The following is a 23,007-nucleotide window of genomic DNA, read 5'->3' on the forward strand; positions in this document are numbered from 1 at the left end:
GGATGGGTTATCCGTTTGTCCTCCGTTAGAGTTTCAGGGCCCAGAGGCCCACACCCTCACAAAGGGGAAGGGCCAGGTCTTTTGGCAGGTGGGGTTGGAAGGAGTGGGGGAAGTGCCCACTCTAGAGGAGAAGCTCTTCAACCCAACGGGAAGAAGGAGGTGGATGTGTGTGTGCGTTGGGGGCAGGGAGGGTGAGGGAGAAGGGTGTTTAGCAACACGTCCTAAGAGAACTCTAAAGCCAAGACAACCCCCCTCAACTGCCGGGTTACGTCTCTCACCGGGTAGTGCAGGATCACCATACGGTTCAGCAAGGTAGATAGGGCATAGAAAGAGCCTGTGTTCAAACCTGGAGAGGGGAGGGGGCACAAACATGATGTTAATCCTCAGTTAGCACCTGTAATCACTTCCAGCCCCTGCAACAAGAGGAGGGGAAGCAAATCCAATTCTTCTCCTCCTCTTCCTCCTCCATTTCCTCTGCCTCTTTTTCCTTTTCCCTCTGCCTCTTCCTCCTCCATGGACTCTGAGCCCTTTGGAACCAGCTAAGTGAAGTGTCCCAGGGAAAGGTTCCTAAAAACACTGAGCTCACGTTCCCTGGGAGGATGCACAACTGTCCCTGGCTGTTGGCGGCGAGGCCAGCTACAACCCTCTTTTTGCCTTCAGCTAGATGGTAGATCTATGGCTGCTCACCTCACCTCAAAGGTCCCCTGAAGCCCACCACCTCCCCCTGCCTAACCCCTCTTTGCCCCTCTTCTGGGCCTCGTCTCTCCATTCCCTCCTGCATTACCAACCACCGCTCAGATTTCCTGTTGTTTTTATTTACCTCTGAACCACTCGTGAAAAATTCATGGGATTCTCGTAGTTTTGCCCTTTCATTGCCTTTTTTGTAACCCTGCTTATTCCTTTTCCTCCCTCTCCCTCCATCCCCAACCATCATTACTTGTCATTACTCTCCTATTCCTTCCTTTTTTCCCTCCCTCTGAAACTTTTCTATACAACTTTTCTCCCTCCTCCGTTCTTTTCTCTCCTGCCTTCCTCTTTGGTTCTTTTCTCCTCCCTTTTCATCGTCACTTTAAGTTCCACAGTCTCGTGGAACCAGTCACACACACATACACACCCCTACCTGATGGCCCACTGACTAAGCAAGACGACACCCAACACACTAATAATAATAATAATGGTTGTATTTATTAGGCACTCACTATTTGTCAAGCACTGTTATAAGCACTGGGGTAGAAGTCAAGTTAATCAGGTTGGACACAGTCCCAGTCCCACACAGTCTTAATCTCCATTTTACAGATGAGGTAACTGAGGTACAGAGAAGTTAAGTGACGTGCCCAAGGTCGCACAGCAGGCAAGTGGCAGAGCCAGGATTAAAACCCCCCATTTTCCAGACCCATGCTGTATTCAGTAGGCCGTAAAGTGCAGTTTGGCAGAAGTATGCTGATTTCAACTGATCCTAGGAGGATTTCCCCAGGAAAACCACTCATTGCACCTTCCTCCCCCAGCTTGCTTCAGAGCTGCTGTATTCCCTCAGGCACTGCATCTTGAAAGTCTTGCATCTCGCAAGAACCCTGGAAGAGGGAGGCTGGGTATGGAAAATTAAAATACCAGCCATCAAAGTGTCCAGTGCACAGTCGGTCAGGCAATCACATTTATTGAGCACTTACTGTGTGCAAAGCACCAAACTAAGCACTAAAGAGAGTACAATAAAACAATAAACTGACACATTTCCTGTCTACAATGAGTTTACAGTCTAGAGAGGGAGAGAGGAAGGGGAAAGACGGATTATAGGGGCCAGACAGTCCAGCTGTAAAATAGCTATTATTGGTGACAGATGACTCCCGTTTTGATTTCAGTGAAATCGGAGAGAGCAGTTTCAACAGTGAGAGAAACTCGTCTGTTCAAATGGTATCAGGAACAGCGATTTGGCTCTGGAAAGCAAAGGTTGCTCACTACTGAAAGAGTGGCTCTCCAGTTTGTGACCTTGAGAACAGGGATTGTGTCTACTTAACCAGTTATACTCTCCCAAGCACTTAGTACAGTGCTCTGCACAGGAAAGTACTAAATAAATACTATTGATTTATGGATTATATTTTAAATGGGGGGGGGACAGTCGTCCAGGAATTTCATTCAGTCACTCGATCATATTTATTGAGTGCTTACTGTGTGCAAAACACTATACTAAGCACTTGAAAGAGTACAATACAAAAACGAACAGACACATTTCCTGCCCACAAAGAGCTCACAGTCTAGAGAATTTACGTGTAGTCTGAGTGTATGAATAAATGGCCAGCCCTACTCTCTCCAGCTGTTTCTCGGTGTCTCCTCTTCCTCCTCCACTGGCCTCCTTGGGTTTGAGTCTCCCTACTCAGGCTGACAATCTCCTCTAGACACACCGCCCCATCCCTCTTGTTAGATATAGTGTTGTTCTTACCCTTTACATTGTTTCTGTGGGGTGTTGTTTTGATCCTTCCATATGCGGCTGTCACCCATCCTCTCTCCCCTCCCTTATTCTGAGAGATTGTTAGCCCCTCAAGGAGCAAGGACCATGTGCACTCAGGAGGACTGGTTAAATACCATTACCATGACAACTACTACTACAACTAGTGCTTCTGTTGACCCCATCTCTGGCATTTCTGCAACCCCTGACAGGCCTATGTTCTCGGCCCTGACCCTCCCATCGTCGGGATCAGCCTGCCCTGTCTGTGCTACCACCACAGCCCACCCTACTCGGGTCTCGAACAATTCCAATCAATCAATCAATCAATCAATCGTATTTATTGAGTGCTTACTGTGTGCAGAGCACTGTACTAAGAGCTTATTCTGGCCTTCCATGGTTTGCCCTCTATAGATCACTCCCTGACTATTACTTTCCCCTCTGAAGGGCAGAGTCTTTGCTTTTCTCTACCTGCAGCCTCGAACTTTATCGCAGCCACCATCAACTCTCCATCCTCAGCTCCACTCTCCCACCTCCATGGCCTCCCTCAGTCCTGCTGCTTTCAGTTTTTGTGAGGGGGCCTTCCCTGCACCCTGGTGGGTCCCTCGGACCCTCCCATCATTTATAATTCCAGACACCTCCCAGAAAAGAGACAGGGCAGGGTGAGAGTGAAGACATAGGGGAACTGGCAGGGACTTGGAAGAGACATTCCCTCCTTCGAAGTGCAGCATAGCCCCTAGGTGGAATTCCAGAGTCCCGTTCTGCTCAGAAGAATGTGAAGTGCCAGGATTCCCTTCCTGTCTTACTCCATCTCTTCCACACACTCACCTCTCAGTCCAGTTTGCCAAGACTCTTTTTTGTTTTAAATGGTATTTATTAAGCGTTTACTACATGTCAGGTACTAAATTAAGTGCTGTGGTAGATACTGAGTGACCAGTTTGGACACAGGATACTGAGTGACCAGGTTGGACACAGTCCCGGTCCCAAATCAGGCTCACAGTCTTAATCCCCGTTTTACAGATGGGGTAACTGAGGCACAGAGAAGTTAAGTGATTTGCCCAAGGTCACACAGCAGAGTGGCCAGAATTAGAACACAGGTCCTTCTGACTTGATCATTTGATCACTCGATTGCCTTATCTCCTCCCAGCAGGCTGCACAAATAAAGAGTGCAACTGCCCCCTCAGTACAGATCCCTTCACATGGATATTCCTGGGCCAGGTCATAACAGAAGAAATGGAGTGGCTTAGTGGATTCACTCATTCGTTCAATAGTAATCAATCAATCAATTGTATTTATTGAGTGCTTACTGTGTGCAGAGCACTGTACTAAGCGCTTGGGAAGTACAAGTTGGCAACATATAGAGACGGTCCCTACCCAACAGTGGGCTCACAGTCTAGAAGGGGGAGATAATAGTACTTATTAAGCACTTACTGTGTGCAGAGCACTGTACTAAGCACTTGGAAAGGTACAATACAACAATAAATAGTGACATTCCTTGCCCACAAGTAGCCTGAGAGTCAGAGGACCTGAGTTCTAATCCCAGCTCCGTCACTTACCGGCTATGTGACCTTGGACGAATCACTTAACTACTCTAGGTCTCAGTTTCTTCATCCGCAAAATGGGGATTCAATACCCGTTCCCTCTCCTACTTATACTGTGAACCTATATGGAACCTGATTATCCTGTATTTACCTCAGGGCTTAATACTGTGATTGGCACATAGCAAATGCTTAACAAATACCACAGTTAATTAACTGTGACCTTCCCCCAGGATGGGGCCAAGATTCGAAGCAGAGGTTGTGGGTTCTAATTCCGATTCCGCCACTTATCAGCTGTGTGACTTTGGGCAAGTCGCTTAACTTCTCTGGGCCTCAGTTACCTCATCTGTAAAATGGGGATTATGACTGTGAGCCCCACGTGGGACACCCTGATTACCCTGTATCTACCCCAGCGCTTTGAACAGTGCCTGGCACATAGTAAGCGCTTAACAAATACTATAATTATGATACCCTCATCACAATATATTAGGTGACAAGAACACTTTTAAATCATAGTAGTACTCACAGTACATATTAAGAATTTAATATGTGCAGAGCACTGGACTAAGTGTTGGGAAAAATGGACAGGTGGAAACTTGCATCGCTCCTGCCTCTCACAGGGCTCCAGATCTATGTTCAATCAATGATATTTACTGAGGTGTGTATTGTGTGTAGAATACTGTATTAAACGCTTGGGAAAATGCAATACAAAAGAATTATGGAGGCAGAACATGGGTGAGGGGTTGGCAGTGGAAAGATAAGACTGAAGTACAGAGAATAGGTTGGCATTAGAAGACTGAAGTGTGTAGACTGGGCTGCTTAGGGTTAGGAGATCAGTGAAGTAAGGTAGTCAATGGAAAGGAGTTTCTGTTGGATGAGGAGCTGGATGGGCGACTGTCGGAGGTTTTTAAGGAGATGAAGTGATAGAAACTGAAGTTTTTCCGAATAAAGTTCTGGGTAGTAGAGTGAAGTAAGGACTGGAGTCGGGAGAGACAGGAGGCAGCAAAGTCAGTGAGGAGGTGGGCCCTTTCCTCTCCATCCAAAGTGCCACTATGCTAATCCATTCACTTATCCCATCCTTGATTACTGTATCAGTCTTCTTGCTGACCTCCCAGCCTCCTGTCTCTCCCCACTCCGGTCCATACTTAACTCTGCTGCCTGGGTCATTTTTCTACAAAAATGTTCAGGCCATGTTTCTCCACTCCTCAAGAAACTCCAGTGGTTACCCGTCCACCTCTGTATCAAACAGAAACTTCTCACCATTGACTTTAAAGCACTCAATCACCTTGCCCCCTCCTGTCTCATCTCACTACTCTCCTACTACAACCCAGCCCCCACATTTCTATCCTCTAATGCCAAACTTCTCACTGTACCTCCATCTCACCTGCCTTGCCACCGACCTCTGGCCCGCATCCTGCCTCTGGCCTGCCCTGCCTCTGGCCTGGAAAGCCCTCCCTCTTCATAGCCAACAGACAATTACTTACTTTTCCCCAGTTCAAAGCTTTAATGAAGGCACATGACCTCCAAGAGGCCTGTTGTCGGCTGGGAATGTGTCTGTCATATTTATTTATTTTACTTGTACATATCTATTCTATTTATTTTATTTTGTTAGTATGTTTGGTTTTGTTCTCTGTCTCCCCCTTTTAGACTGTGAGCCCACTGTTGGGTAGGGACTGTCTCTATATGTTGCCAATTTGTACTTCCCAAGCACTTAGTACAGTGCTCTCCACATAGTAAGCGCTCAATAAATACGATTGATGATGATGATGATGATTAGAAGATAGAACTGTTCATTTATTCATTCATTCAGTTGTATTTATTGAGCGCTTACTGTGCGCTGAGCACTGTACTAAGCGCTTGGGAAAGTACAATGCAACAATAAGCAATGACATTCCTTGCCCGCAACGAGCAGTACTTGAGGAATAATGTAAGGCGCTGGCAATAGATCCAGATGATATACCAGCCAGAATAAGTGATTTTTAGGTCTATTAGTAAAAAAGTGACTATTTTCATTTGTGACTATTTGGTACATTACTCTTTCAGAACCCCTGGGACTTTCAATCCCCCTCCCCCCCCTCTCCATCCCCCCCATCTTACCTCCTTCCCTTCCCCACAGCACCTGTATATATGTATATATGTTTGTACATATTTATTACTCTATTTATTTATTTATTTTACTTGTACATATCTATTCTATTTATTTTATTTTGTTAGTATGTTTGGTTTTGTTCTCTGTCTCCCTCTTTTAGACTGTGAGCCCGCTGTTGGGTAGGGACTGTCTCTATATGTTGCCAACTTGTACTTCCCAAGCGCTTAGTACAGTGCTCTGCACACAGTAAGTGCTCAATAAATACGATTGATTGATTGATTGATTGATTGTTACATTGTATTCATTCAATTATTCAGTCGTATTGAACACTTACTATGTATAGAACAGTGTACTAAGCACTTGGAAAGTACAATACAGCAAGAAATAATAATGATGGCATTTGTTAAGCCCTTACTATGTGCAAAGCACTGTTCTAAGCGCTGGGGAGGATATAAGGTGATCAGGTTGTCCCACATGGGGCTCACAGTCTTAATCCCCATTTTACAGATGAGGCAACTGTGGCACAGAGAAGTTAAGTGACTTGCCGAGGTCACACAGCTGACAATTGGTGAAGCGGCATTTGAACCCATGACCTCTGACTCCCAAGCCCATGCTCTTTCCATTGAGCCATGCTGCTTCTCTGAGAACATAGAGACAGAGAACAGCAAGAGAGAGACAATCCCTCCTACAATGGGCTTACAGTCTAGAGGTAGGAGGACTCCCCCAAGTGTACTCTCCCAAGTGCTTAGTATAGTGCTCTGCACAAAGTAAGCATTCAATAAATAAGACTAATATCCCAGCCCTTCCTTTCACTCAGTCCCTAGGGGTCTGGGGAAGGAAGGGCGAGGGCTTCACTGGACTGGTTTGGAAAACATTAACTGGAAATCATTATGGGGTCCAGCCCTGATTAACCTTCCCTTGATTAGGGAAGTGGTTTGGGGAGGGGAGGTTCTATGTTCACCTATGATTCACTCGTTGCCTTACTGTCTCTGAGCAACTCCTATCATAGCCAAACTTCATCCCCAACCTCTGCAGTAACTGCCTATTATTTTGATGCCATTGATGCTTGTCTACTTGTTCTGTTTTGTTGTCTGTCTCCCCCTTCTAGACTGTGAGTCCGTTATTTGGTAGGGATTGTCTCTGTTGCTAAATTGTACTTTCCAAGTGCTTAATACTGTGCTCCGCATACAGTAAGTGCTCAATAAATACAATTGAATGAATGAATGAATGCCTAGATCGGTCCTCCTGGGCCATGGCCCTCCCAGATTTTCCCAGGGGCCAGTGGTGTTACAGATGCTCCTACCATCCAGAGAGGCCAAGGAGGGGACTGACTCTGGCCTGGGAACCCGTGGGCTATCACTGTCCCAAACCCATCAGAGCCAGCCCCATTGCCAGCCAGCACGGTGGGGAGAGAGAGAAGTTTGTGTCTCTCTTTCATCTCGCTCCCCATTCCCTAGACCAGGGCACTGAGCTCTCAGCTCCAGGGAGGAAGACGGCTTTCAGACTGGCCTGGGTATACGCTCCACACAACCCGGTCAGGCAGAAGACCACCCTTATAAGCCAGACAAATGGAAGGCAAGCCCCCTCTACATGGTTTTCTTCCCGACTAGGTTCAGCATAAAGCTCACTATGGGCAGGGAATGTGTCTACCAACTCTGTCATATTGTGCTCTGTCAGTCACTTAGTAAAGTGCTTTGCACAGTAAGCGCTCAATAAAATACACATTCTCATTCCCTTCTTACATCTCCCCTTCAAAGATTAGAAAGGCCAGGGAGAAGGATGGCACCTAGGGCCAGCGCTTAGAACAGTGTTTTGCACATAGTATGCGCTTAATAAATGTCATTATAAAAGAACAGTCACAACAGGTAAGCAGATGGGGCTGAAGAGGACCGAGCCCTCTCCCATCCCCACCGAAGAGGCTGCCCTTCCCACAGGGAGAGATGATTCCAGGGAGATCCAAACAGTCCTCAGCCTTGAAGAGAAATCTTGGGATGGGCCTCTCCCAAAGGAGGGAGCTGATTCCCCTTCATCCTCCACCCCTCCTGGCTCGTCACATTCCCCTCTGTTTTCCCGGTTTCCACCCTGACTCATTTCTGAAAGGCCTTTGGAGGTGTTTGATTCTGCAGATGCTTCCAGGTCCTCAGCTTCGCTTGCCAAGTCTTGAATGGAAGAAAGAAGGGACACCCCCTGCTTCACCCCTGAAATCGACAGAACCGCCTCAACCCTGAATTAACCAGGAAAGCACTTCCCCTGTAATCTGTCTGAATTTCAGACTGGCTGGCTGGAAAAGGCCCCAGCCAGGTTTCCCTTAAGGACTATTACTCTAAAATTTCCTCTATCCCTAATTTCCCTGCAGACTGTAAGTTCGTTGTGGGCAAGTAATGCGTCTACCAACTATGTTGCATTGTGCTTTCCCAACTGCTTAATAAAGCGCTCTGCACACAGTAAACACTCAGTAAATGTCCTTGACTGATTGAGTACTACTGTGATTGAAGAGCTCTGTCCAGTGTAGGAGCCCTAGAGGTAGTAGAACTATATACTGAGCACCCTCTTGATAGGATGCATAGTTCTAAGCACTTGAGAAGTACGAAGAAGTGACAGTTGTCTACATGTTTTGTCCTGTTGTCTGTCTCCCCCTCGTAGACTGTGAGCCCTTTGATGGGTAGGGACCGTCTCTCTATGTTGCCGACTTGGACTTCCCAAGCGCTTAGTACAGTGCTCTGCACACAGTAAGCGCTCAACAAATACGATCGAATGAATGTTCTTTACCCACAAGGAATCTACATTCTAATGGGTGCCCCAATTGACCTCTGATCCTAACATTTGCCTCTTCCTCCTCAGGAATATGCCTAGGTCCTCAAGGCTGTTAACTGTCTCTGAAACCCAGAGCAAAGGGTGGCATCTCATGCTCAGCATCTTGGCTCAGTGGAAAGAGCACGGGCTTTGGAGCCAGAGGTCATGGGTTCAAATCCTGGCTCCGCCAATTGTCAGCTGTGGGACTTTGGGCAAGTCACTTAACTTCTCTGTGCCTCAGTTACCTCATCTGTAAAATGGGGATGAAGACTTGTGAGCCCCCCATGGGACAATCTGATCACCTTGTAACCTCCCCAACGCTTACAACAGTGCTTTGCACATAGTAAGCGCTTAACAAATGCCATCATTATTATTATATAACTCAGCCAGGATGTGGGCTGGTTAATCAGAAACTGTTCCACCTGCCGTATCCTGAAGGAGGGCAGGAGTGCCAGCCTGGTCCTGCTTTAGGGGGAAATCGGCAATTCTGGCTCTCCATGATTGCTTCCATTATGGGCCCTCTGTTCCTGCTCTTTCCTCACCATCCCTGCGAATTGACAAAGCTTTATGCCAGTATGTGAGATGAAAATTAGTTCTCTCTTCCCAGTGTGGAGTGGGTGGGAGAGTAATACCGGGGAATTTTAAGTGACCTGTTCTTGGGGAATAAGGAAAGGAAGAGATAGGCAGAAGGGATTAACCTGCACAAATATACATACACTCATTAATTTGCATAATTGCTCATGGGGGCGGGAGGTGGGGGTGAGAATGTGGCAACAAAGCAGGTTTGGGAGTCATTAAGACTGGGAGGGGTGGGTGTAAGAGAGGAGGAACAGAAGAGTGAGACTGTAGCAACAAAGTAGGTGTTGGGAATAATTCTTTAAGGCTGTCTCAGGATAGGGGATAGGGGGTCAGTCAGTTGGCTAATTGTATTTATTGAGACCGTATGGTGCCCAGAACTTGGGAGAGTGCAATACAACTAACACATTCCCTGCCAACAAAGGAGCTTACAGTCTCTGTGTCAATTGGGGTCAATTCACTGAGTACCTGTTGTATGCAGCTCTTGGAAGAATGCAAATGAAGCAAGAGCCAATGCCTCAATAACTCTCTTACCTGCTCTTCCTTCTTCCTTTATTGCTGGACTTGATTTTAATATAACTGATGCAATTGCCCTACTTTGCCAGTAAGTTTCCTCCCTTGCTGTCTCCTGGGGCCACTTCAAATTCATCCTCCTGGGTTAGAAGTCTGTCCTCTCCCATGCTCAGTAACTTTACATAATAACAATACTGATGGCTTTTAAGTACTTACTATGTGTCAAGTACTGTTCTAAGTGCTGGGATAGATACAAGCTAATCAAGTTGAACACAGTTTCTGTCCCACATGGGGCTCACAGTCTTAATTGCCACTTCACAGATGAGGTAACTGAGGCCCAAAGAAATTGAGTGACTTGCCCAAGGTCACACAGCAAACAAGTGGCAGAGCCAGAATTAAAACCCAGGACCTTCAGAATCCCAGGCTTTTGGTCTATACACAGGCTGTGTTGCTCTCCTCCCAATTGGCTCCCAAGTCTACTGATTCCCATTAGTAATTCCCTCTCCCTCTCTGAAATCTTGCATTTCCTTTTGCCTCCAGGACATCTTTAAATGAATGCCGTTCATTCTCAGTATCCTTTGCAGGCTCCTCCTCCCCCTCCCATCCCCTTACTGTAGGGGTTCCTCAAGGGTCAGTTCTTGGTCCCCTTCTGTTCTCTATCTACACTCACTCCCTCGGTGAATTTATTTGCTCCCACGGCTTCAGCTATCATCTCTACGCTGATGACACCCAAATCTACATCTCTGTCCCTGCTCTCTCTCCCTCCCTTTAGGCTTATGTCTCTTCCTGCCTTCAAGACATCTCCATCTGGATGTCTGCCTGCCATCTAAAACTCAATATGTCCAAGACTGAACTCCTTATCTTCCCTCCCAAACCCTACCCTCTCCCTGACTTTCCCATCACTGTAGACGGCACTACCATCCTTCCTGTCTCACAAGCCCGCAACCTTGCTGTCATCCTCGACTCTGCTCTCTCGTTCACCCCTCACATCCAATGTATCACCAAAATCTGCCGGTCTCACCTCCACAACATCTCCAAGATCTGCCCTTTCCTCTCCATCCAAACTGCTACCTTGTTGGTTCAATCTCTCATCCTATCCCGACTGGATTACTGCATCAGCCTCCTCTCTGATCTCCCATCCTCCTGTCTCTCCCCACTTCAGTCTCTATACTTCACGCTGCTGCCTGGATCATCTTTGTGCAGAAACGCTCTGGGCATGTTACTCCCCTCCTCAAAAATCTCCAGTGGCTACCAGTCAACCTATGCATCAGGCAAAAACTCCTCACTCTCAGCTTCAAGGCTCTCCATCATCTCGCCCCCTCCTACCTCACCTCCCTTCTTTCCTTCTACAGCCCACCCGCACCCTCCACTCCTCCGCTGTTAACCTCCTCACTGTGCCTCGTTCTCACCTGTCCCGCCGTCGACCCCCGGCCCACATCCTCCCCCTGGCCTGGAATGTCCTCTCTCTGCACATCTGCCAAGCTAGCTCTCTTCCTCCCTTCAAAGCCCTTCTGAGAGCTCACCTCCTCCAGGAGGCCTTCCCAGACTGAGCCCCCTCCTTCCTCTCCCCATCCCCCCTGCCCTACCTCCTTCCCCTTTCCACAGCACCTGTATATATGTTTGTACAGATTTATTACTCTATTTATTTTACTTGTACATATTTACTATTCTATTGATTTTACTTTATTAATGTTTTGTTTTGTTGTCTGTCTCCCCCTTCTAGACTCTGAGCCCATTGTTGGGTAGGGACCATCTCTATATCCTGCCAACTTGTACTTCCCAAGCGCTTAGTACACTGCCCTGCACACAGTAAGCGCTCAATAAATATGATTGAATGTATGAATGAATGTCCCACTAGCACCCCAACCACAAAACATCCAAATCTGAACTCCTTATCTTCTATCTCAAATTCTCTCCCCCATGTCCATTTCAGATACCAGCACCCCTAGCCTCCCTGGCTCTGAAACCCTTGACATTGTCCTTGATTCCTCCTTTTCTTTCAAACCCCATATTCAATCCATTTCCTAATCCCGTTGGTTTTTCCTACACAAGATTTCCAGAATCTGCCCCTTCCTCTCCATCCACATGGCCATCAAACTGGCCCAGCACTAGTCCGTCATATCTCAGTTTAACTACTGCATCAATTCCGCTTCCATTCTTTCTACTTTCCGGTCTATACTTCCCTCCACTGCCTGGATCATTTTTCTTGAACTTTGTTCTTCTCATATCTCTCCACCACTCAGAAACTGCCAATGAATTCCTCTCCACACTACTCAGTTACCTTCATATCAAGCAGAAACTTCTGACCATGGGTTTTTAAGTCACTAATCACCGAGCACTCTCTTTTCTACGTTGCTTCTTCTGCTGTCCCGGTAGACCCCAGCTTGCACTCTTCATGTCTCTCAAGCTAGTCTACCTATTGTGCCTTGTCCTCATCAGTCTTGCTGTCAACCTCTTACACCCTCCTCCTGGCCTGGAACCTCCTTCCATTTCAAATGCAATGGATCACAACCCTCTCCATCATCAATCAATTAACTGCATTTATTGATGTGCAGAGCGCTGGCAGAGTACAATACAACAGAATTAGCAGATATGTGCCCTGCCCATAGTGAACCTACAGCCTGAAGCCTTTCTGAAATCACAGGACTTCCAAGAAGCTTTTCCCAGTTCATCTCTCATCTTCCAGGTCATATACATCCTCCCAACTATCATTTCAGTGTTACCCAGGCACTGTAGTACTCCCAACCGCCCTTAGCCTGGATTTTCTTTTTCTCTCCCCTTCCAGCCTCAGTAGCCAGCTAGAGCTCAAGGGAGGAGGCTCTGTCCCTGGAAGCCACACTCCCCATAGCCACCCCCCTTGACACCACAACTTCTTGGAGGAGTTCCATCCTCCTCAAGCCTACCCCTGTAATCAAAATGAAAAGTTGGCACTACTGAAGCCAAACCAGCTGTGCCCCAGAATCAGAGCATTCAAGTTCCATTTCCTTGTGATGGAACCAGGTCCTCAGATAGGGGCTGCAGTGCCCTGATTAAGCTTTCAGGAATTCATGGATGTTGAATTACAGATCACAGTGCTCATGCTCACTGGGGATCAGAACTCTATTAGCTGGTACCAATTCAAGTGGGGCAATCCAATTAGGTTGAGAACCCCAGGCAGATAGTGGGCATTTCTGACACAAAACCACTTTTACAAAGAGTAATGGAAAGCCTGGGTGACCTCAGGGACATGCTCAACTCAGTAGGTTTTAATAATAATAATAATAATAATGGCATTTGTTAAATGCTTCCTATGTGCCAAGCACTGTTCTAGGCACTGGGGGGATACAAGGTGATCAGGTTGTCCCATGTGGGGCTCACAGTCTTAATCCCCATGTTACAGATGAGGTAACTGAGGCGCAGAGAAGTTAAGTGACTTGCCCAAGGTCACACAGCTGACAAGTGGCGGAGCCGGGATTAGAACCCATGACCTCTGACTCCCAAGCCTGGGCTCTTTCTCCTGTGTCACGCTGCTTCTCTTGTATTGTACTCTTCCAATCGCTAAGTACCCAGCTCTGCACATAGTAAATATTCAATAAATGTCATCGATTGATTGAACGATAGGCTCAGAATAGATTTCTATCTTAGCAGTCACAGATTGTTGTCACCAAGCTCATTAAGCCTCTCCTTGCTGGTTCACAGCCTGATCAAAAGCCGTGAGGAGATTGTGGGGAATGGAATGGAAGCTAACAAGAGGCACCACTCACCCACATCTTCCTTCTGGCCTGAAACACCCTCCCTCCTCAAATGTGAGAGACAATTACTCTCCCCACCTTCAAAGCCTTATTAAAGGCATGTCTCCTCCAAGGGAATTTACCTAAGACTCCTCTTTCTTCTCCCACATCCTTCTGCAATGCCCTGACTTACTCCCTTTATTCATGCCCCACCCACAGCCCCATGGCACTTGGGTACATATCTGTAATTTATTTATCGTAATGCCTGTCTCCCTCTCTAGACTGTGGGCTCATTGTGGGCTGGGAATGTGTCCATTCATTGTTGTGCTGTGCTCTTCCAAGCACTTAGTACCGTGCTCTGTACACGGTAAGCGGTCAATAAATATGATTGAATGAATAAATGAGAGTTAGCCAGGCTTCCCCAGAGCAGCTACAGGCTGGCCCCTCTATGTTCCTCCTCCAAAAGTGCCTATCAAGCATTCTCATGCATGCGTAACTCTCTGGAATCACCTTGCCACTATCTGCCTGGAGATCGGATGGGGCGGTGATTTTCCACATTCACCATGATCTAGAGAAGCAGCGTGGCTCAGTGGAAAGAGCACGGGCTTTGGAGTCAGAGGTCATGGGTTGAAATCCCGGCTCTGCCAATTGTCAGCTGTGTGACTTTGGGCAAGTCATTTAATTTCTCTGTGCCTCAGTTCCCTCATCTGTACAATGGGGATGAAGACTGTGAGCCCCCTGTGGGACAAACTGATCACCTTGTAACCTCCCCAGTGCTTAGAACATTGCTTTGCATATAGTAAGTGCTTAATATATGCCATTATTATTATTATTATTATTATTATCTATGTAAAATTGGACTAAAGTGCTCTTCTTCTCTTTCTCTCCTTCAGCCAAAGCAAGGCTTATAGTCATCTCTGAATAGTGCTCAGGACAAACCAAATTGAATCAAACACTAGCAGGAAGCTAACAGGTTCTGGCCACCCAGCTTCAGGGTGTGGAGATTAGGAACAATCCCAGTTTAGAGATTTTAGGATTTGACATTACTTCTGCTACTTCTCAATCCTTTATCAGTGAGCAAAGTGGGTATTGGTCTGATTATATGCTGGACAGTCCAGTTTGCAGCTGATCTGCCTTGGATTCAGTCCAGGTAACTTTCTGTCCAGTATTCTTACTTTAAATGTCCAGTTTCCTTCTACCTCCATTCCCACTCCCAAGTCTCCTTCTACCTCCAAGTCCCACTGCTCAGAAGTGACCTCAGTGTCTACAGGGACCCAGGCAAGGAACATCAGAGCTCTGGAGCAAGGACAGGGGTGGGGAGGGGCATGTTTTGCAAATTTTGGCAGATTTTTGTAAAAGTTTCCACACAGTGCTGTGATATTTCTCTGAGTAACCTCCCTTGCACACATCACCTAATGGGCATCTGACCAAGGCACTTTTGGTCTTCAAGAGTGGCCAACATCTGTGAGGTTGGGACTAGTGGAAGTGGGTATGCTCCAGGGGAAGATGGGGAGGGGATCCCCATCTGGCAATAAGAGATGAAGTGGTTTCTTATAAATCCAAATTTTGGGTGGGCCACAAACAACAATAAGCTTGGCAAAGAGGAAAGGTGGTCATTCGCCTGGTCTTTTAATGGAGTGTCCAGTTTTCACCTGGATTGTGTGGTACAGATTTGGTCCCAACTGCTTTTACGTCCCTCCTCCCACCACAGTTCCTGATGTGGTTCTGCAGATCGGGGGTGGTATCTGAGTTCACCCCGACCCGGAGCCTCTGGAGCATGTGGGAGACCCATAGCATCCCAGGGAGATAGATGCTTCTGGTTCGTGCTGATTTGGACAGAACCCAGTCCAACTTCTGCAAAATGGCAGCCAATGTCACCACATCACGCTTCATGTGGACGAAATTTGTGGGACATCACATGTGTCTCTGGGTCCTGTTTTGGGGGTGCTGTTGTGAACCACCCTGCACAGAGACCACTTGAGCACTTGAGGGCTTTGCCAGGCTCCTGCAGATGCTATTGGACACACTGTTGGCTAAATGGAAAAGCGCCAAGCACCCTGTGAATGTCCAATGATGATAATGATGGTATTTGTTAAGCGCTTACTACTGTTCGAAGCGCTGGGGTAGACACAAGGTCATCAGATTGTCCCACCTGGGGCTCACAGTCTTAATCCCCATTTTACAGATGAGTTAACTGAGGCAGGGAAAAGTTAAGTGACTTGCTCAAAGTCACACAGCTGATAGGTGGCGGAGCTGGGATTAGAACCCACAACCTCTGACTCCCAAGCCCGCGCTCTTGCCACTAAGCCAAACTGCTTCTCGAAATATAAGGTCCTTGTGGTCAGGAAATGTGTCTGTCATCCTTGTTGTATTGTATTCTCTTACGAATTTAGTTCACCACTGTGCATACAGTAAGTGCTCAATAAAAACCACTGCTGGACTGATAAAGGAGAACATTACAAGGGCTGCAGATTCCGCGAGAGGGAGAGAAATGTGAACATACCCACACGGCGAAACGCCGACCCCCTAACTTGCCCCCAGACTATTTCTTCCTCCCATGCTCCTGAGCACCGGAGACCCCTACCATAAGTGATCAACAGCAGGACAAAGTTGAAGTTCCTGAACAGCCGTTGGATAGACTCCAGGTAGGAATGTTCTTCTGGAACCAAGGTGTAAACCAAAGACTGGGCCCGGCTGGGTGGATGTGCAGGCTTCTCTTGGAATACTGTGGGAGGAGAAATAATGATAATAATAACAGTAATACTGATAATAGTTAAGCGCTCACTATGCATAAAGCACTGTACCAAGCAATGGGGTAGATACAAGATAATCAGAATGGATGTAGTCCCTGGCCCACAAGTCTAAAATGTACCAGTCAACAGTCCCACATGAGCCAGCTGGGTCCCTCCCATCGAAGATAATGCTATTGTGTGGGCAACAGATGTATCTTATTTAATGATATTTGTTAAGCACTTACTATACGAGTCACTGCATTGAACATTCGGGTAGATGCAAGATAATTGGGTTGGACATGGTTTATATCCCACGTGGGGTTTACGGTCTTCTTCACAAATGAGGTAACTGAGGCCCAGAGAAGTGAAGTGACTTGCCCGAGGTCACACAGCAGACAGATGGTGAAGCTGGGTTTAGAACCCAAGTTCTCTGACCCCCCAAGCTCATGCACTTTCCACTAAGGCCAGGCTGAGGTCGTGGCTCAGTGGAAAGAGCATGGGCTTTGGAGTCAGAGGTCATGGGTTCAAATCCCAGCTCCACCACTTGTCAGCTGTGTGACTTTGGGAAAGTCACTTCACTTCTCTGGGCCTCAGTTATCTCGTCTGTAAAATGGGGATTAAGACTGTGAGCCCCACGTGGGACAATCTGACCACCTTGTAACCTCCCCAGCGCTCAGAACAGTGCTTTGCACATAGTAAGCGCTTAATAAATGCCATTAAAAAAATTATATCCAAGTATTGTCAGGTGTCCAACAATGATTACATTTTCACACATAATGGTGAATCAGAATAGTATTCTGATTACCCCATTTTCATCAGTGCTTGCTAAAATCAGATAATGCAACTGATTTTACCTAGCAAATAATTTGCCCAGGTGGGGCCAAAGATAATTCTGAGCATGGGGTTGACAATGTGAATCCCTGTTCTCCTTCAATAGTAATAATGGTATTTCTTAAGCTCCTACTATGTGCCGAGCACTGTTCTAAGCACCGGGGTAGATACACAGTCATCGGGTTGTCCCACGTGGGGCTCGCAGTCTTAACCCCCATTTTACAGATGAGGTCACTGAGGCACAGGGAAGTTATGTGACTTGCCCAAGGTCACGCAGCAGACAAGTGGTGGGGGTGGGATTAGAACCCATGACCCCTGACTCCCAAGCCTGGGCTCTTTCCACGCTTTAGAGGGTGGTCCAGGTGGAACAGAGACCGTGTCTGACCTGATGATCTTAGATCTACTTCAGCTTGGCCATCTTCCCTCCAGGGTCAGTCTCACCTGGGGCCCTGTTGCCCATGCGTGCATATGCCTGAGCTCCAGGCCCTGGCCCCTTGATTCTCTGGCCACTCTCTACAGCTTTTCCCAGAGCATGGGCCCGTCAGAAGGTCATGGGTTCCAATCCCTGCCCCACCACTTGCCTGCTGAGTGACCTCGGGTAAGTCACTTCACTTCTCTGTGCCTCAGTTACCTCGTCTGTAAAATGAGGATTGAGACTGTGAGCCCCAGGTGGGACAACGACCCAAGTTGCTTGTATCAATCAATCAATCAATCAATCAATCGTATTTATTGAGCGCTTACTGTGTGCAGAGCACTGTACTAAGCGCTTGGGAAGTACAAGTTGGCAACATATAGAGACAGTCCCTACCCAACAGCGGTCTCACAGTCTAGAAGTATCCACAGTACCCACCCCAGTGCTTAACTCAGTGCCTGGCACATATAATCGTATTTATCTCATTTATTGAGTGCTTACTGTGTGCAAAGCACTGTACTAAGCACTTAAATACCACAATTATCATTATTATTATTATTATTACTATTATTACTCCTTTGTTCTGCAACCACTTGCCCAGAGCGTGGGCCTGGCAGTCGGAGGTCCTGGGTTCTAATCCCAGCTCTGCCAATTGCCTTCTGTGTGACCTTGAACAAGTCACTTCTCTGTGCCTCAGTTTTCTCAAGTGTAAAATGGGGATGAAATCCTCCTCCCTCCTACTTAGACTGTGAGCCCCATGTGGGAGAGGGGCTGTGTCCAACCTGTTAAACTGGTATCTATTCCAGGGCTCAGAACAGTGCCTGACACTTAGTAAACACTTAGCAAGTACCATAAAACAAACAAACACACTTTTCCTTATTCTGGCAGTCCAAGGCAAAGTCCCGCACTGGTGCTGCTTGGCAGTTGAGAGAGGTGGGGGGAGGGCTCTAGATAAAAGTTTAACTGGGGTGAGGGTTCCCTTTTACCCCAGGCCTGGGGTCAACAAGAGCAAATCAAACCTGTTAGCTGGGCACTGGAGAAGAAATCTGTTTAACCTTTAGACAAGTGACTAATTCAAGGAACCTCCTAGTGCTGACATACAAGATTGGGCAATGCCTCACTCTGGGTTCCTTCAGTCAGCTGAGAAAACTCCTCTCCTTAGCTTCCGCTCCCTTCCCTTCTTTCCATTTGAGTACTGTTTCCTGCCCCACTTCATCCCAGGCCACCCTGATGAACATTTCACCCAGACTTTTACAGCTGAAAGATGAGACCCTGGAAGGCCTCTGGTCAGGCCTTGCTGCCAGACCAGTGAATGACTGAAACACTCCAGGGTGGACGATTACTGTTCCTTAATAACCGTGTTATTTGTTAAGTGCTTCCTGTGTGCCATGCACTGTGCTAAGCCCAGGGGTTAATATGGGATGATACGTTCAGACACAGTCCCTGTCCCAAATGCGATTTTCCAAAGGGAAGTGTTGTGGCCTAACGGATAGATCACAAGCCTGGGAGTCAGAGGACCTGGGCTCTAATTCCAACTCTGCCACTTATCTGCTGAGTGACCTTGGGTGAGTCACTTAATTTCTCCATGCCTCAATTCCCTCCTCTGCTAAATGGGGATTCAATTCCTTTTCTCCTTCCCACTTAGGCTGTGAGCCGCCCCCTCTGCCTAATTAACTTGTATTTATCCCTGTACGTAGTTCAGTGCCTGGCATATAGTAAATGCAAAACAAATATTATTATTATCGGGCCCTCAGTCTAATAGGGAGGGAGAACACTTAACAGATGAGGAACCTGAGGCATGGAGAAATGAAATGACTTGCCTAAGGTTACACTGGAGACAAGTGGTGGAGCTGGGATTAGAACCCAGATCTCCTGACTCCCAGGGCTCTTTCCACTAGACCACACTGCTTTCTTTCAAAGATTGCCCAGAAGTCTGCTCCAGTCTTTCATCCCTCTGAGAGTCAGTAAATTCCACTTTTCTGTTCAATCCAAATCTATTCCTGCCCAACTGAGTAGACACCAAGAATAACCAGCCAGTTTCCTCTAAAGTGGAGGGAGGCTTCCAGAGCTCAGAGTAGAATACCAGGTCTCGGAACTCTGAAAGCAGGAAAGACTCCTCAGGCTCACTGCTGGGACCCAGATCAGAGGAATGCCACATTCCAGGCGTATCCTCATCCTGCCAGCTGAATACACATATTCCTGTCCCTTATTGATGCGTGGAGGCAGCATTCTGTCCTCTGTTTGAGGGTGGAGGGGGCCGCTGGGAGGTGGGATCTGTCTGGTGCTTAGCCCAGGGTTCGACACATACCAAGTACCTAATAAATGCGATCATCATCACCTGTCTATATGTGAGTCATAGGCAGAGAGAGATAAGTGTTAGCCTCCAATCTGTCTGAACCACTGGGAATAACCTTTAGATAACAGCTCTCCCTTGCTGATGTAAGGTTTATAACGGGTTATAAGAGGGCAATGTTCTCTCTTCTCCCTCCTGCCAAGAGGCTCATGACATCATAGGTAGCACCTCCCCGGAAAAAGCAGAGGAGGGAGATGCAAGTCATCATTTTCACCAACAACCCAGCCTCTGCCCTGCCACTCTCCCAGGCTACCCCTGCCCATCCTGGAAAAGCCACGGCCCCAGGTCGGGCCTACGTCCTTACCAAAGATGACGAGGATGAAGAGCAGGGTGGCCACCCCTCCAACCATGAAGAACATGATGCTGATGTGGTAAGCAAGTTGATCCAAGTCTTCGATGTTAGGCACCAGGACAGGAGGGACCAGGAACCCCAAGGCAATGCCAAGCTGCAGAGATGAGAGGAAGGGAAGGAAGATGTAGTGGGAGAGAGGGCAGAGAGACAAAAGTAGTATTGATTGAGTGCTTGCTGTGGGCAGAGCACTGTACTGTGTTCTGGGAAAGAGCGCACAGGTGAGAATTAGATACGGACCCTGTCCCCCGAGGGGCTTAGAATTCATTTAGGACAGAGACAAAATCCTGGCAGGTTGCAGGGAGTTTTTCAACACCTCTTGATATTTGCAAAACATCAGATTCTGGGGGAAAATCGTTTTTTTAAAGGAACTGGCCAAACGTAATCTCTTCCCTGGCAGGCCTTCTCTTCATTAGCATCATAAGTAGTGATATCAACAACTTTTATCAACAGCTATGCATGCAGAGCATAGTACTAGGAATTTAACAGTGTGTAACAAAATAATAATGATCGTGGTATTTAAGTGCTTACTATGTGCCAAGCACTGTACAAAGCGCTGGGGCTGTGACAAGATAATCAGGTTCCACACTAGGCTCGCAGTCCAAGTATGAGGGGGAACAAGTATTGAATCACATTTTGCAGATGGGACAACTGAGGCATGGAGAAGTGAAGTAACTCGCCCAAGGTCACATGGCAATCAAGAGGTGGAGCTGGGATTAGAACCCAGGTCCTCTAACTCCTAGGTCCGTGCTCTTTCCAGTAGGCCACACTGCTTTCCAAAAGTAGAAGTCACAGTCTGCCTCCTCCTTTTATCCTCCTCTTAGGTCATGATGAGCCGTATCTCTGTCTTGCCTTGTTACCCTCTTGCCTTGTTACCCTCTGTGCCCCAGTGAGACCACAACTGGCTGGGAGGAGAGAACGTGAGTACTCCTGTCTAAATCATTATAACCATGATCAATCCCTTCATAATTTTATTATTATTATTGCTGTTATTAAGCAATTACTACATATGAAGCACTAAGTGCTGCAGTGGATACAGTTAATCAGATTGGACACAGTCTAAGTAGAAGGGAGAACTGGTGTTTTATGCCCATTTTACAGATGAGAAAACTGAGGCACAGAGAAGTTAAGTGACTTGCCCAAGGTGTCAGAGCAGTCAACTGACAGAACCAGGATTAGGACCAAGGTCCTTTGGGTCCCAGGCCTGTGCTTTTTCCACTAGGCCATGCTGCTCATCAGTGGCACTTAATAAGTAACTATCATGCATTACCATGGGGTAGTTGCAAGATAATTAGATTGGACGCAGGTCTTGTCCCACATGGCACACATAAGCTAAACAGGAGGGTGGATAGTAGATCTCATCTCCATTTTACAGATGAGGGAACTGAGGCCCGGAGTGGTGAAGTGACTTGTCGAAGGTCCCACAGCAGGCCTGTGATTAGAACCCAGGGTCCCTGTCTAAGGATCCATGTTCTTTCCCTAGGCCAAGCTGTCACTCCATCTTCCTGATGGGAGTCTCCATCATCAGATTCCCCTTTTCCTCCCCCCGACACTATAATCAATCACATTTATTGAGCGCTTACTGTGTGCAGAGCACTGTACTAAGCGTTTGGGAAGTACAAGTTGGCAACATATAGAGACAGTCCCTACCCAATAGTGGGCTCACAGTCTAAAAGAGTGGGCTCACAGTCTAAAAGTCACACTACCACTCATCTCGGAACCTGCAAGAGTGACAGTACAGCTTGAACTTTCACTGTTGATCCGTCAGTACCCCGATCCCTAGATGTTTATCCCTGGATTGGATACAAAGTGATCCTCCACTTAACTTGTGCCACTATAATCCTGATCATCCCTAGAGCCAAAGGTTAAGCTGGAAATGAGAGGTCAACAGGGGGAAAATCCTTCATCGCACATTCAAAGGCAAAACCTACTTCTAAGTTCCCAAACCGTGTCTGGTTTATCTCCATTTCCTGAACAAAGAAACAAGAAAGGCGTGGCTCATTTTAACAGCTACTTTCATTGGCAGAGATCACTGCCTTTGGGAACATCAGGTTTCACCAACGTGAAAGTTGACAAGCAATGGGGAAACTAGGAAACCGTTGAGGATTAACGGTATTAACAAACTGGTTACACGTGATGGGCAGTGTGTTTGATGTCTGATGCAACCTCGGCAACTACGGGTTTCTGAAGTTAAGGACTATTTATATCGGGGTTGTCAGACACAGTATGGAGTGGAGAAGTCAGAATCGCACCCTCCTACAAACCAGTTTCAGCTTCCTACCTTGCCATAGTACAAGCCATGAAGCAGTTCTAGAAGTCCAACATGTTCTAATCAATCAATCAATCAATCAATCGTATTTATTGAGCGCTTACTATGTGCAGAGCACTGTACTAAGCGCTTGGGAAGTACAAATTGGCATCACATAGAGACAGTCCCTACCCGATAGTGGGCTCACAGTCTAAAAGGGGGAGACAGAGAACAGAACCAAACATACCAACAAAATAAAATAAGTAGGATAGAAATGTACAAGTAAAATAAATAAATAAATAAATAAACAGAGTAATAAATATGTACAACCATATATACATATATACAGGTGCTGTGGGGAGGGGAAGGCGGTAAGGCGGGGGGATGGAGAGGGGGACGAGGGGGAGAGGAAAGAAGGGGCTCAAT

At 47.0% G+C, this 23,007-nt stretch overlaps 1 protein-coding gene across 4 annotated transcripts in view; it reads right to left on the bottom strand.

Moving 5' to 3' along the window:
- The window catches only part of FLVCR2 (FLVCR heme transporter 2), a 72,140-nt gene that overhangs the window by 24,345 nt on the left and 24,788 nt on the right, over positions 1–23,007 (bottom strand). For all 4 annotated transcript variants that reach the window (XM_038751838.1, XM_038751862.1, XM_038751846.1 and 1 more), the window contains exons 2-4: positions 20,289–20,430; positions 16,241–16,381; positions 279–346 (exon numbers count right to left, since the gene is read on the bottom strand). In XM_038751838.1, the coding sequence (XP_038607766.1) occupies positions 279–346; positions 16,241–16,381; positions 20,289–20,430 (351 nt within the window). The remainder of the gene's footprint in view (positions 1–278; positions 347–16,240; positions 16,382–20,288; positions 20,431–23,007) is intronic.

The sequence above is a fragment of the Tachyglossus aculeatus genome, chromosome 1 (assembly GCF_015852505.1).
Source record: "Tachyglossus aculeatus isolate mTacAcu1 chromosome 1, mTacAcu1.pri, whole genome shotgun sequence".
In the NCBI taxonomy this organism is placed as follows: Eukaryota; Metazoa; Chordata; class Mammalia; order Monotremata; family Tachyglossidae; genus Tachyglossus; species Tachyglossus aculeatus.